The following is a 13,905-nucleotide window of genomic DNA, read 5'->3' on the forward strand; positions in this document are numbered from 1 at the left end:
AAAATCCTTCCCTTATTAAATAGCTTAGGCTCCATCATGCTGCAGTGATGTATGGCCCCCAAGCCTCTGTGGCTTTCACAAACAAAGGTTTATTTGCTGCCCACCTGACAGGTCCACTGTGGGTCATCTGAGCCTCTGTTCCCAGCTGTCTTTGCCCAGGGCGCAGGCTCACTGAGCAACCTGCCCTCCCTGCTCACTGCAGGTCTCAGGGCAAAGGGAAGCAGAGGTGGAGAACCGGTCACTGGCTGTGGACACTTTTGCTTGGAAGCAATAATCACTTCCCGCTTCCATTCCCATTTCACTGGCCCCAAAGCTAGTCCCAGGTATAACAAGGTAGGCACGCATGACCCTGTTGGGAAGGCAGCAGACATTTGGAACCGTGGCAAGGGCCCTGCTTCTCCTGTCTTCACCATCCTGTGACTTATGCTGAGCATGTTGCATCCTAGGGTGGTAGTGTGACCAAAATCAGATGCCAAGGCTTTAACCATTTTACATGGCTGTATCCTGTTTTGGGCACATCTGCTGAACTGGACTTGGAATGAAGATTTCACTTGTGGGGAGGGGTGGGTGAGATATTTTAAAAGCAATGCATACCCGGCCTCTGAGTTCCTGGTGCCTTATTTGTAGTTCTGTGGTAATACCGCCCATGCCTTTCAGAACACCACACGGACCTGCTCACTCTGAGGAGAATGAACAGAACTGCAAGTAAAACACAGTTGCAGACGTGCTGGGATAAATTCCTCATACATGAATTTAAAAGAGAGCATAAAGATCTTAGCAATTAATCTCTAAATGTTGAAGATATTGTTATGGGCTATAATTTTGAAGGGATCCTTTGATACCTCTGTCAAAAGTACTATGTCAAACTCCTATGGGAGGAAGTGACTTGGAAAAGTCAGTTATTTTCTTACCATCAGATGAGGAGATTCCAGATAGATGAGGCCTCCAGAGACTAGGTCATAGCATGTTAGTTCCCAATAGATAACACTGATTATTAGGACGCTTTTTTTATTTCACCCCGAGAAATCTGTATTTAATAAAAAGTTAATCTTTAAAAACAAAATTTAAAAATTTGAAAATACAAAATTTTACCTTTATTTGAGAAGCATAATTATGTTCACCAATTCTTAGAGGAGGAGCAGAATCCTAACCTAAAACCATTCATTGGGCCTCAAGAGTCAGATGGACTATTTCCAGGTCTTTGAATATGAAAAATATTAGAAAGTTTTCCTTGTGAGCTTGGATTTTCAGAGAGGATCTCTTTGGAAAGTTGGCAAATACTTACTTTCCTGGCATGAAAATTGTTTTTTTTTTTTTTTTTTTTCCTTTTCCCCTCCACCCAAAGCTATGACAGGGTGGAGTATACTTCCATGAAATTGCATGCTTCCAAAATAGAATTCACTGTTATAGTTTACTACTGTTATAATTGAATTGCTAATGAGAAATAAGCAAAGAGCAGGCATTCTAGAAACAGAATTTCAACTCCTGTTGTCAAATTTAGTCATCATATTTGATAGAATTATAATATTTTATAAAACTGCCTTTTGTGCAAAATTGTACCAGCCAAACAATTTCCAAAGTGGTTTGAATTTCATTCTCGTTTCTGCAGTCTTACACAGTAGTACCCACAATCTCGTGGTAATAGCACCCTATCATTGCTGCTGTTTAGATTCTCTCCTAGTTTGGATGGCTTCCAGGAGAGAGCCCTGCTTGCTTCAGCTCCTTATTTTTATATTCCAGCAAAATCCTACAGCCAACCTACATGATTAGGAACGTTCCTGGTGTTCCTTGCTAGTGGATTGTGAGTCACTGTTTCCTAGGATAGAATGGATCTGTAACAGAACTTGCTGACACATTATAGAAATGATAGCTATAGATGAAAGTTGGAAGCAGCAGATTTTTAAGAACTAGAGCTATTGTTTTGGTGGCAGATTAATTGGTTACTGGTCTACTCCCAAAGGTATTCTCTAATAAATAATCTTAGCTGATCATTTTCATCTCCAAGATAACAGGTAACAAAGCTCTACCTCTGGCAGATAATGCCAGGTTAACACCTTTTCAGATGTTTTACTCCTTGGTTCTTAATCACTGAACCCTTGGATAGTACACTAGACAAAAACATGATCACAGTGATCAAAAAGATATATGCATTCTTGTGAGGTGGAGACTGTTTTAGCACTCTCCAAGATACTACTCAGCATCTAGCAGACTTGCACCCATAGAAAGTGCATGCATGATAGCTATGGGTTAAAATATCTGTTTGTCTTTCTGGCTTGGAGAGCAGCAAATAAGTCAAAACCACTCCAGAAAGATGAGGAGGAATGAATGGCATGTAGATGAGATTCAAACATTTTATAATTAGTAGGAATTGGTGAAATTTACCATTCTTTCCTACTTTGAGATTTTGCTTTTTGTTTTGCTTTGTGATTTTTTTCTAGCCCATATTAGGTTTGACTAAAAAGGATTTTTAAGTAACTCCCAGTGTTTGCCCTTCTGATTTAAGTATAGGTTTTTCCCGCCAAAGAGTGGCATGGCTGTCTTTATCCTGTTTAGTACACCCAAGAGGAGAGGAGAAGGACTCTACTGGAGCATGCACGGAGCCCAGTTCCTTCCCTCAAATAGGCATTGGATTGACTGTTGTATAATGATGCCTGTGACATCAGCATGGTAGAGCCAGCAGTAATTAGCTCTCAGCGCCGATTGCCTCTCTCCAGGAAAGTTGGGCTTTGGTTCACTTATGGGTTCCCTTGATTGAGATGCCAAAGTGAAGTTAAAATACAGAGTTATAGTTACCAGGAGCAAAAGGATTGTTAGCATTTACCAGGAATTAATGCTAGAGAAGTGTGATTGTTGTAGTTGTGATTGTGTGTTGAGAGTATGGTCAAAGGAAGTGGAGTCCTGGGAAATAAACGTCGAGTGAGAAATTTTCTAAATGTTTTAGGTAATTCTAAGAGTGCTTTTTTATTGGTAGGGAAACAGTACACTGTATTAGCTCCTGAGGGCACTTGTCTAGTCTGAGACTTGATGTGTTTGAGCACGATTCTGTCCATCTGTACTTTGCTGGTTTGAGAATTTACTTCAGTTTGGAAGGTTGCATCAGATTAGATTTTTCTGATTCACAGATGTGTAAGGTGAAAACTGTATTTGATTTTTTAGTGGAATTACAAATTATTTGGCCTGTTTGTGATCTGCCTTACCAAACTTATGAGTTTGAAAGGTGATGTGTTTCTAGAATGCATTCAGGAACGCACACTGTTGAATGTAGCTTTGGCAGTCGTGTTGTTATGGGTCTCCAGGTGTGCAAAAGTATTTTCATTCTTGGACTCTGTTATGAGGACCTGGTCCTTATCAGTAGTTTATCCTGCTGGCCTACAAATAAGTGATGTGATGAGAATCCTCTCAAGCTCAGAATGAACAGGATGTGGCACCTGCTACATCAAACAAAGATAAATACAGGCAGAGGTCACTTTCCATCTTTTATAGAAATGACCTTTATCAGCATCACAGGCATGTCCTGCTGCGTACACAAGGTTTTACATCTAGAGGCATCTATGTTGTGGGAATATATTCCAAGTATGTGTTTTTAAGGTTGTTTGTTCCTCTATTCCCATGAACAGATATCAGTATTACCTGCAAGTCAAAAAAGATGTGCTTGAAGGGCGATTACGATGTACATTGGACCAGGTGATTCGGCTAGCCGGCCTAGCTGTGCAAGGTAAGACATAGTTATGAGCAGCATGTGAAATTCCATTTTCTGTTTGATCATGGTGTTGCCGGCCTCTCAGAGTGAGAAGTTAGATTTACTTAAATGATCCCTTGGTAATGCTCCCTTTTTATTTCAAGTTATCTTACGTGAAAAATGCAAAGTTAGTGATTTTTGGTGGCTGGGCGGTAGATTTCTCAAAGCTGTTTGCAAACTGCTCATGCTTGTATAATTACAGTTTTATTTGAGGAAATACCAGCTTTTATTCTGCCTTTAATTAAGGCTACATTTCAGGGTTTGTGGAACATTTTCTCAGAATTATTCCAAGGCACAATGTGGTCATATTCTGTGGCTTGATGCTGCAAAGGTGTTACTATCACAACTTCTTTGAGTGTGATAGCTTTAAACATTATAGTATAATGTATTCTAATGCAGTTAAAGAGGTAAATTTAAAATCCATGATTGTAACATGAAACAACAAATGTGTATTGGACTGAATTTATCTTTCAACCCATCCTATATAGGTTTATATTACATAGCTGTTTTTTGCCTTCTCTAAATTGTTATGTGTGGGACTTTATATGTATATTTTATACATTATGGTTTATTGAGTGGTGGCTTAACTGCCTTCAGTTATATCGAAAGCAAGATAGGCCATATTGAAAGCAAGCTAGGCGAGCGCGGTGGCTCACGCCTGTAATCCCAGCACTTTGGGAGGTTGAGGCGGGTGAATCACTGGAGGTCAGGGGTTCGAGACCAGCCTGGCCAACATGGTAAAACCTTGTCTCTAATAAAAATACAAAAATTAGCCAAGCATGGTGGCGCACACCTGTAATTCCAGCTACTCAGGAGGCTGGAGCACGAGAATCGCTTGAACCTGGGAGGTGGAGGTTACAGTGAGCTGAGATCACACCACCACACTCCAGCCTGGGTGACAAAGCTAGACTCTGTCTCAAAAAGTAAAAATTAAAAACATTTTTTTAAAAAAGCAAGAAGATGGTAATATAGTTTTTGAAAAGAAACTTTTCCTTTTAGTCATTTTCTTGAAAACCAGCTTCTCTGCAAGTGTGAGCCAGCCAGCAGCTGGGTTCTTCCTGCATGGACTGTTGTTTTAGAAGGTGGGAACTGACTTCCCATCCCAGACATTGGACTGAATTGAATCATCTCAGATCTAAGTGTCTGAAGAGGCAGCCCTTCTCCTGACCTCTTTCATTCTGAAGTATTAACAACTTAACAATTTCTGTTAGGAGTACAATTTCTATACAGTTAGCTTCTGTTGTAATTCTGTGGGTGGAAACAGGCAAAATCTGATGTATCACCTCTGTCTGCTTAAAGACTGGAGGGGAAGAAACAACTGCCAGTTATGATAGAGAAATCAGAGGTAGCATTGTTGAAATAATGGGAAAGATCAATATGTCCCTCATTGTCAAATTGGGTCTTTCTTCTTTTAAAAAGCTTTCATTGGGCTGGATGTGGTGGCTCATGCCTGTAATTCCAGCACTTTGGGAGGCCAAGGCGAGAGGATTACTTGAAACCAAGAATTTGAGACCACCCTGGGCAACAAAACGAGACCCTGTCTCTACGAAAAAAAGTAAAAATAAAAAATTAGCCCAGCATGGTGGTGTGCACCTGTAGTCCCAGCTACTCAGGAGACTGAGGTGGGAGGATCGCCTGAGTCCAGGAGTTTGAGGCTGCAGTGGGCTATGATCAATTCACTGCACCCCAGCCCAGATGACAAAGCAAGACCCTGTCTCTGAAAAAGTAAATAAATAAATAAAAAGCTTTGTTTACTGCATGTACTCTTTCCTGTCACTACTCAATCATTAGGCTTATTGTGGGCATCCTGGATATTGGAGGATCCTTGAGGAATTTGGTGAACTTACTCCGGATTCCCTTTTTGTTGGGTCCTTGAAGCTAGCTGTTCAGTCTGATGAAACCTCCTCTAACTAATCCTTTTCAAATAACTTTTTTTTGAGAACGCTTATTGCGTTTTTTGAAAGATACATTAACAGAAATATAAGTTGTGGTGGAATGTGATAATCAATTATTGAACTTGGAAATAGGCAGAGCGAGTGATGTTTGCTATTCTTGAATGCTGCACCTAATTGGTAATTTGTTACATGCTGAGTTTGTAGGTTGACGTTTATTTTTTACCTTCTAGCAACTTCTCAACATTGGTGCATGGGGTGTGTATCCTCTCATCCTATGTCTCTTGTTACCTTAAAGATACCCGGATCCATTTCTATCTGATGCTAAATATTTTACATGAAATTAAAATTTCATGCAGGTTTAGTTTTTAGGAGAGCAAGCAAGATAAGAAGCAAGACTTTATATATTTCATTTAGCATGTGCTCAAACTGTACCACGGTGACATGAAAACAGGGAAAACAGAATTTTTGGCATCTTGTAACATGTGAAGTTATTTAGAAGGTGTAAAGATATTTGAGGTTGCTTGCCAAGGGTGATTTACAGTGGGAATTTCCAGCTGCATATATATGAAAAGATGCAGATGGGTTTGGCTCTTCAGTTCTCCCGATTAACCTTGAGTTAAAAAGTCTTCTTGGCAGATATTCTTATGATATGAGTTGATGCATATTTAACAAACAGATAGATATAGGTTTGTTTAAATTTTTTTAAATGGCCTTTAGGAATTGTTTTCAAATTTCTTCATTATTTCTAAAAATTCATGTAGTGGTGCTTACATGCTGATATTTACCATATTGTTAGATAAAAGTAACTATGTCAAACATATCTTGGCACTATTTTTATTTAATAGTAGTGAGAAATAGGATGAAATGTGAAGAATAATGTGGTGATGAGTTTGCCCTATTTTATTCCATCTTTAATTTCATATAATGAATACTGCCCTTCCATCTTCTTTTCTTCTCAGCTGATTTTGGAGACTATAATCAGTTTGATTCTCAAGATTTCCTCAGAGAGTATGTGCTATTTCCTATGGTAAGTGTAATTTCATTTTTCTTAATTAATTTTCTATCTTCTTTGGACATTTAGTTCTTTCCTTAGAAAATTTAAGGAATTTACATATGCATGTTCCCTGGGGAAAAAGTCGATGGGTTTATAAAGTAGGGGCAAGTTTTATAAAACACACTGAGAAGGTATAAATGCCTCCTTCTGCCTCAAGACACTTCCCTAATTTCTTTTTCAGATAGTTTCTTATTAGTGTATAAAAATGCTACTGATTTTTCTATGCTGATTTTGTAACCTGAAACTTTACTAAATTTGTTTCTCAGTTCTGTCAGTTTTTTTGTGGAATCTTTAGGGTTTTCTACATATAAGATCATGTCATCATCAAGCACAATTTTACTTCTTCCTTTCTCATTTGGCTGCTTTTTATTTCTCTTGCCTAATTGCTCTGGCTAGGACTTCCAGTACTATGTTTAATAGAAGTAGTGAGAGTTGGCAGAAAACAATCCCATTTACAATGGCATTAAAAAAAAAATACCTAGGAGTAAATTTAACTGAGGAGGTGAAAATTCTGTATGCTGGAAACTATAAAACATTGATGAAATAAATTTAAGATGACACAAATGGAAAGATACCCCATCTTTGTGGATCAGAAGAATCAATAATGTTAAAATGTCTGCCAAAAGTAATCTACAAATTAATGCAATCCCTATCAAAATTCCAACATCATTCTTCAGGAAAATAGAAAACAATCCTAAAATTCATATGGAATCACCAAAGACCCCAAATAGCCCAAGTAATTTTGAGCAAAAGAACTAAGGAGGAGATACCACACTACCTTATTTCAAACTGTATTTCAAAGCTGTAGTAATTAAAACAATATGGGACTAGCAAAAAAATAGACACAATGACCAATGGAAAAGAATAGAATGCCCAGAAGTAAATCACACACATCTAAAACCAATAGATTTTTCAACAGAGGGGCCAAGAACACACTGGTGAAAGGGCAGTATCTTCAGCAATTGGTGCTGGGAAAACTGGCCGTCTACGTGCAGAGGACTGAATTTGGATCCTTATCTCACCCTTTGTACAAAAATAAATTCAAAATGTATTAAAGACTTAAATGTGGCCAGGCGCGGTGGCTCACGCCCATAATCCCAGCACTGTGGGGGGCCTAGGTGGCCGGATCACAAGGTCAAAAGATGGAGACCATCCTGGACAATATGGTGAAACCCCATCTCTACTAAAAATACAAAAATTAGGGGGGAGGGGAGAGGGATAGCATTGGGAGATATACCTAATGCTAGATGACGAGTTAATGGGTGCAGCGCACCAGCATGGCACATGTATACATATGTAACTTACCTGCACATTGTGCACATGTACCATAAAACCTAAAGTGTAGTAATAATAAAAAAAAAAAATTACTTAGGGAAGAGCTGCCAGACAAAGTAAATTGAAATCTCCTAGCTTTCAAACACATGCGTATGTATAATAAGCTGTAAGGTGTAACAAATATTGGTGGCATGAAAAAGAAAAACAAACATTCACTAATAATTCCAGAGAAGTAACATGGGTTAATCAGGTTAATGTTTTCGCCTTGTTCCCCAATAGAGGGAGGCTGAATATCATCTGTCAGTGTCTCTACTGATGCCACTATAAAAAGACATAAATGTGATGTCTTGAACAATAGAGTATAATTAACAGCGTTCAATGTGATGATATTTGAATAAATGGAAATGCAAATTGAAAGATAAAAAAAATAAAAATAAAAATAAAAAAAATACAAAAATTAGCTGGGCTTGGTGGCGCACGCCTCTAGTCCCAGCTACTCAGGAGGCTGAGGCAGGAGAATCACTTGAACCCAGGAAGTGGAGGTTGCAGTGAGCCGAGATTGTGCCACTGCACTCCAGCCTAGCGACAAAGCAAGACTTTGTCTCAAAAAAAAAAAAAAAAAAGACTTACATGTAAGACCTGAAAGTATAAAACACTAGAAGAAAACATGGGGGAAAAGCTACATGACGTTGGTCTGGGCAGCGATTTCTTGCATATGACCCCAAAAACATAGGCAACAAAAGTAAAAATAAATAAATGAGATTGCATCAAACTAAAAAGCTTCTGTACAACAAGGAAACAACAGAGATAAAGAGACAACCCACACATTGAAAGAAAATATTTGCAAATTATACATCAGATAAGGGGCTCAAAATATATAAGGAACTCAAACTACTCAACAAGAAAACAAATAGCCCTATTAAAAAAATGGTCACAGGACCTGAATAGACGTTTCTCAAAAGAAATATACAGAAGGCCAACAGACATATGAAAAATGCCCAGCATCACTAATCATCAGGGAAATGCAAATTAAAACCACAATGAAATACCACCTCACACCTGTTACATTGGCTGTTATCAGAAAGATGAACAATAACAAGTGGTACTGAGTATGAGGAGTAAAGTCTTACTGAGCATGAGGAGTATTGAGCGTGAGGAGTAAAGTCTTGAGTATTGAGCATGAGGAGTAAAAGATAACAAGTGTTATTGAGCATGAGGCCTAAAGGAGGTATAACTTCCAGCCATTTTGGAAAACAGTTTAGAGGTTCCTTGAAAAATTAAAAATAGAACTACCATATAATCCAGCAGTCTCACTTCTGGGTATATATCTAAAGAAAATGAAATGGTATGTCAAAGAGATGTCTACACTCCCATGATCATTGCCACATTATTCATGATTGCCAAGATATGGAAACAACCTAAGTTCTCACCAGCAGATCAATGGGTAAAAATGGTGTATACACACAATGGAATACTATTTGGCCTTAGAACAGAATTTTGTCATTTGCCGTAAGATGGATGAATGTAGAGCACGTTATGCTAAGTGAAAAATCAGGCACAGAAAGACAAATACTGCCCACTTGCATGTGGAATCAAAAGAAGTTGAACTTACAGATGTAGAGAGTGGAATGGTGGTTACCAAAGCTGAGTGTTGGGTGGAAGGAGGAAATGTTGATCGAAGGGTACAAAGTCAGGAATAAATTCTGGTGATCTGTTGCACAGCAAGGTGACTATCGTTGATAATAATGTGTATTACAAAATTGCTAAAAGAGTAGATTTTAAATGTTCCCACCACAAAGAAATGATAATTATAAGAGATGATGGATATGTTAATTAGACTAACTTGCCAATTCCACAATATATACATGTGTCACAACATCACATTGTACCATAAATAGATGCAATTATTATTTGTCAATAGAATTAAAGGTTTGTTTTGTTTTAACAAAAAAGTCATTTCCCTGCTTTGCTTCCCTCTCTCTCATTTACTCTCTACCCTCTGGCACGCTGGCTCTTTTTTTTTCTGAACGTACTGAGCTGCTTCTTACCCCAGAGCCTTTGTAGGTGGGTTTCCTCTGCCTGGAATGCCCTGCTCCAGATCTTTATGACATTGAGGTCGCAATTCAAATATTACCTCCCAGAGAGTTCTTCCTTTCCTTGACCACCTGTCTCATACACCCTCACCATCCTTCCTGTTAAACCAGTTTTCCTATGTGTAGTTCTGTATCTGGCGTTATTCATTCTTATGTATGTACATATGTATGTATTTATTATTGTCAGCTAGATGGTCAGTTCTGTGGTCTTTAAACAGGGACCCTGTTGGCACACAGCCTGTGCTCACAAACATTTTAGAATGAATCAATAAAGTAAAATGCCCATTCCTGGGTTGAAGTAAAGATAAGACTAGGTTTTAACCCCTGGGAAATTTTTGTTGGTTGGTTGGTTGGTTTGTTGGTGGGTAGCTTCAGAGTAAAAGAGAAGAGTGTTAATGAGGAGGGATTAAAATTTTTTGAAAGTCATTTTTAGGGAACAGCTATAACCAATCAACATTCTGGCTCTGGTTTCAGAAATCATGATCATTCACTACTTATTTTTTCGGTCAACTCTTTCACCCCAAGCACTGACCTGGGAGACTAACACCCAGGGGATGAAATTATATAAGAAATGGTTCTTGTTTTCAAGGATACTACAGAGTGGTTGGTTAAATAGGAAGTTTGCAAAATCAGAATAAAAAGCCAAGCGTGATAAAGTGTGATCAAAATTTTATATGGGGAGAGGTCACATGCCCTTGGGGGATTAGGGAAGGCTGAAAGACTAATGGCATGTGAGCTATTAGGCAAAGAGATAGGGAGCAAGGAATGATTTAGACAGAGAAGGAGCAGAGGCAGTGTGGCCTGGGTGTTCAGAAAGCATCCACTGGCTGGTTTGACTGTAGCTACTGGAGGGGAGTTGTGGCAGATGAGACTGGAAACTTCTGAGGAGTTAGAATGCATGGGCTCCTTCGAGTTCTGCAGACCCCACACTTTGAGAACTGCTGGATTCGAGCTGGTCAGCTGGGAATCTGTTGTATTCTGGGCAAAGGATATAATTTAGGTGTTAGTGAAAGAAAAACAAGAAAGCAAAGCAAGGGATATTTTGAAGTAAAATAGGTAAAATCTGTCAACTTATCAGTGATGGCGTATGGGAGAAAGTAGAGTGTCTGGTGACAAAGGTTTTAGGTTTTGAGAGACTAGGATAGGTAAGTCTAGAATTATCCATATTAGTGCATGAGGTCAGTCTAAATTGGTCCAAAGCTAATCTTGGTCTTAATGGTTAGGGAATATTGCACATCTCTAACTTTTCATGAATAACTCCATTCGTTCTTTTTTTTTTTTTTTTTTTTTTTTGAGACGGAGTTTCACTCTTGTTGCCAGGCTGGAGTGCAATGGCACCATCTCAGCTCACTACAACCTCCGCTTCCTGCCTCAGCCTCCCGAGTAGCTGGGATTACAGGTGCCCACCACCATGCCCAGCTAATTTTTTGTTTTTTTAGTAGAGACGGGGTTTCACCATGTTGGCCAGGCTGGTCTTGAACTCCTAACCTCAGGTGATCCACCCGCCTCAGCTTCCCAAAGTGCTGGGATTACAGGCGTGAGCCACTGTGTCCAGCCTCCATTCTTATTTTATTTCCCTCCAAGTAAACAGTGGTATTATCTGCTGTGCCTGCTGTTTTCATACCTTATTAATTCTGCTCATTAAATGAAACTCCAGAGATTAACATGTTACTTAACAGAGCAGTTCTTCATAGGGCTTAATGTCAGTATGCTTGAGTCAACATTTCTAATGTCTCAGAAGCTCATCCCAAAAGTCAGGGTGTTTCCCAACGTGCTTGGTGGGAGGAAAGTGAGGCTCAAACCTTAGAATTTTACAGTGTGTACATGTTTGTGTCAAATGGGGTAGTTGGTATTGGAGGGTTGATAATTTCCTACTTTTTATTCGCCTTACTCTCATTAAAGGCCTTTATTACGTTGCCTTTAGGAAGAGACCAGGTTTGGGTGCTTCTCAGAGTTTTCAAAGGTGATTACCAGCATGATATTTATGAGTTTGTAGATGGTAAAATGCTCTGACAGGTTAAAGTGCTATGAAGTAGTAAAGGAGTTATTTTGTGCAACATACCTCTTTCAGAATGAGACTGTTTCCACTAAACTCTAGGCAAATCAGATATGTAAACAGCATAAACTTCATAAATCTCATCATTGGACAGACAAATATTGACATTGTTATTCTTGGATCTAAAATGGCTCTCTTCAGGGTGGTAGCCGCTAACCGTATGTGGATATTTACATTCAAATTTAAATTAATGCAAGTTAAATAAAATTAAAAATTTAGTTGCTAGATTGCATTGGCTACTTTTTTTTTTTTTTTTTTAGACAATCTCGCTCTGTCACCCAGGCTGGAGTGCGGTGGCGCAATCTCAGCTCACTGCAATCTCCGCCTCCTGGGTTCAAGCGATTCTCCTGCCTCAGCCTAAGTCCCTCCTGTGACAACTGGCACGTGCCACCATGCCTAGCTAATTTTTGTATTTTTAGTAGAGATGGGATTTCACCATGTTGGCTAGGCTGGTCTCAAACTCCTGGCCTCAAGTGAGCTGCCCTCCTTGGCCTCCCCAAGTGCCGGTATTACAGGCTGAGCCACTGCAACGGCCTTGGCTACATTTTTAGTGCACCATAGCCGCATGTGTCTAGAGGCTACTGTATTGGAAAGCTCAGATATGGAACACTTTCGTCATCCCAAAAAGTCCTGTTGGATGCTGAAGATGATGTGGCAGAAGCCTTATCTGAGTTGTGAATATTCCTAGGCTTTAGTTATCAGCTGTCCACTTTCAGCCGCTGTCCCTGCCCCATTGTATCCTGGGTGCACTGTGACCTGTGGTTGGCAAGTTCATGGCACCTTTGCTAGGCAGTGCTGTGACCCTATCCCAGCTGTGCCCCTTATTGGCTATATGACTTTGGGCAAGTTATTTAACCTCTCCAACCCTCAGTTTTCTCATCTAAAAATGAGAATAACAAGCCTAATTTCGTTGTGAGCATTAAAAGACATAATACATGTGAAATACCTAGTATGAAATACATAATACAAGTTGCCACATGGTAAATTCTCAATAACTGTTTATTTAGTTGTCATATTGTTATTGTTATTAGCACTATTATTCTGTCTCTATGTCTTGCAAATATAAGGCCGTTGAGGAGTGTGTTTTCCAGGTAACATCACTCTATGCTTTTTTTTTCTTTGGATTTTGTTATGTGAACAGACAGAGCACAGGCAGAAGGTACAAGTGATTGTTAATCAGCTCTGTGTAATTAAACTTTTGTTTGACAATATGAAATTTACATGTCGCATAGTGAGTTCAGTTCAAGAAGCATGTATTGATCACTTACTATATATTTAGCCCTTATAAGCTGTCATTGCACAAAAGCCCTATGATAGGTCCCTTAAGTGATACGAAGAAGAATTGCTGCCCTTGAGGAGCCTGTACTCTCATAGAGGGTGGGAGACAAGGATCAAGGATAAGACGAGTATACACATAACTGTGTAAGAAATGCAGTAGGCAGAATACGAGAAGAGACACGCACAAGGGGAAGAGGTAGGTCAAAAGGCGAAAATGCTTATGTCCAGCTGGGGAGAGAGGAGAGCCCTATTGAGGGAAGTGGTAGCTGAGACAGGACGTCAGGATGATGTGGCATTTCATACTGCATGATGTGATGGGATGGTTCTCCCAGAGGGAGAATGGAAATGTAAAAGCCGTGTGTGTTAGAAGAGGCGTCAGCCTGGGGCTTGACCTCTTGGGCAAGGAGGTCTGGAAGGGGAAGCTGAGTCACATTGAAGAATGGTCTGCATGCCAGGCCCAGGTGTTGACCTTGCTGAGTAGGCCGGGGGTAGTCTTAGAAGGGTGTAAACTTTCT

General features: G+C 39.5%; 1 protein-coding gene across 2 annotated transcripts in view; it reads left to right on the plus strand.

Annotated features, from left to right (window-relative positions):
• PTPN14 (protein tyrosine phosphatase non-receptor type 14) overlaps positions 1–13,905 on the plus strand; it is a 205,532-nt gene that overhangs the window by 134,452 nt on the left and 57,175 nt on the right. For both annotated transcript variants that reach the window (XM_054520476.2, XM_054520472.2), the window contains exons 4-5: positions 3,618–3,715; positions 6,594–6,661. In XM_054520476.2, coding sequence (XP_054376451.1) covers positions 3,618–3,715; positions 6,594–6,661 — 166 coding nt within the window. The remainder of the gene's footprint in view (positions 1–3,617; positions 3,716–6,593; positions 6,662–13,905) is intronic.

Source organism: Pongo abelii, chromosome 1 (assembly GCF_028885655.2).
Source record: "Pongo abelii isolate AG06213 chromosome 1, NHGRI_mPonAbe1-v2.0_pri, whole genome shotgun sequence".
Lineage (NCBI taxonomy): Eukaryota > Metazoa > Chordata > Mammalia > Primates > Hominidae > Pongo > Pongo abelii.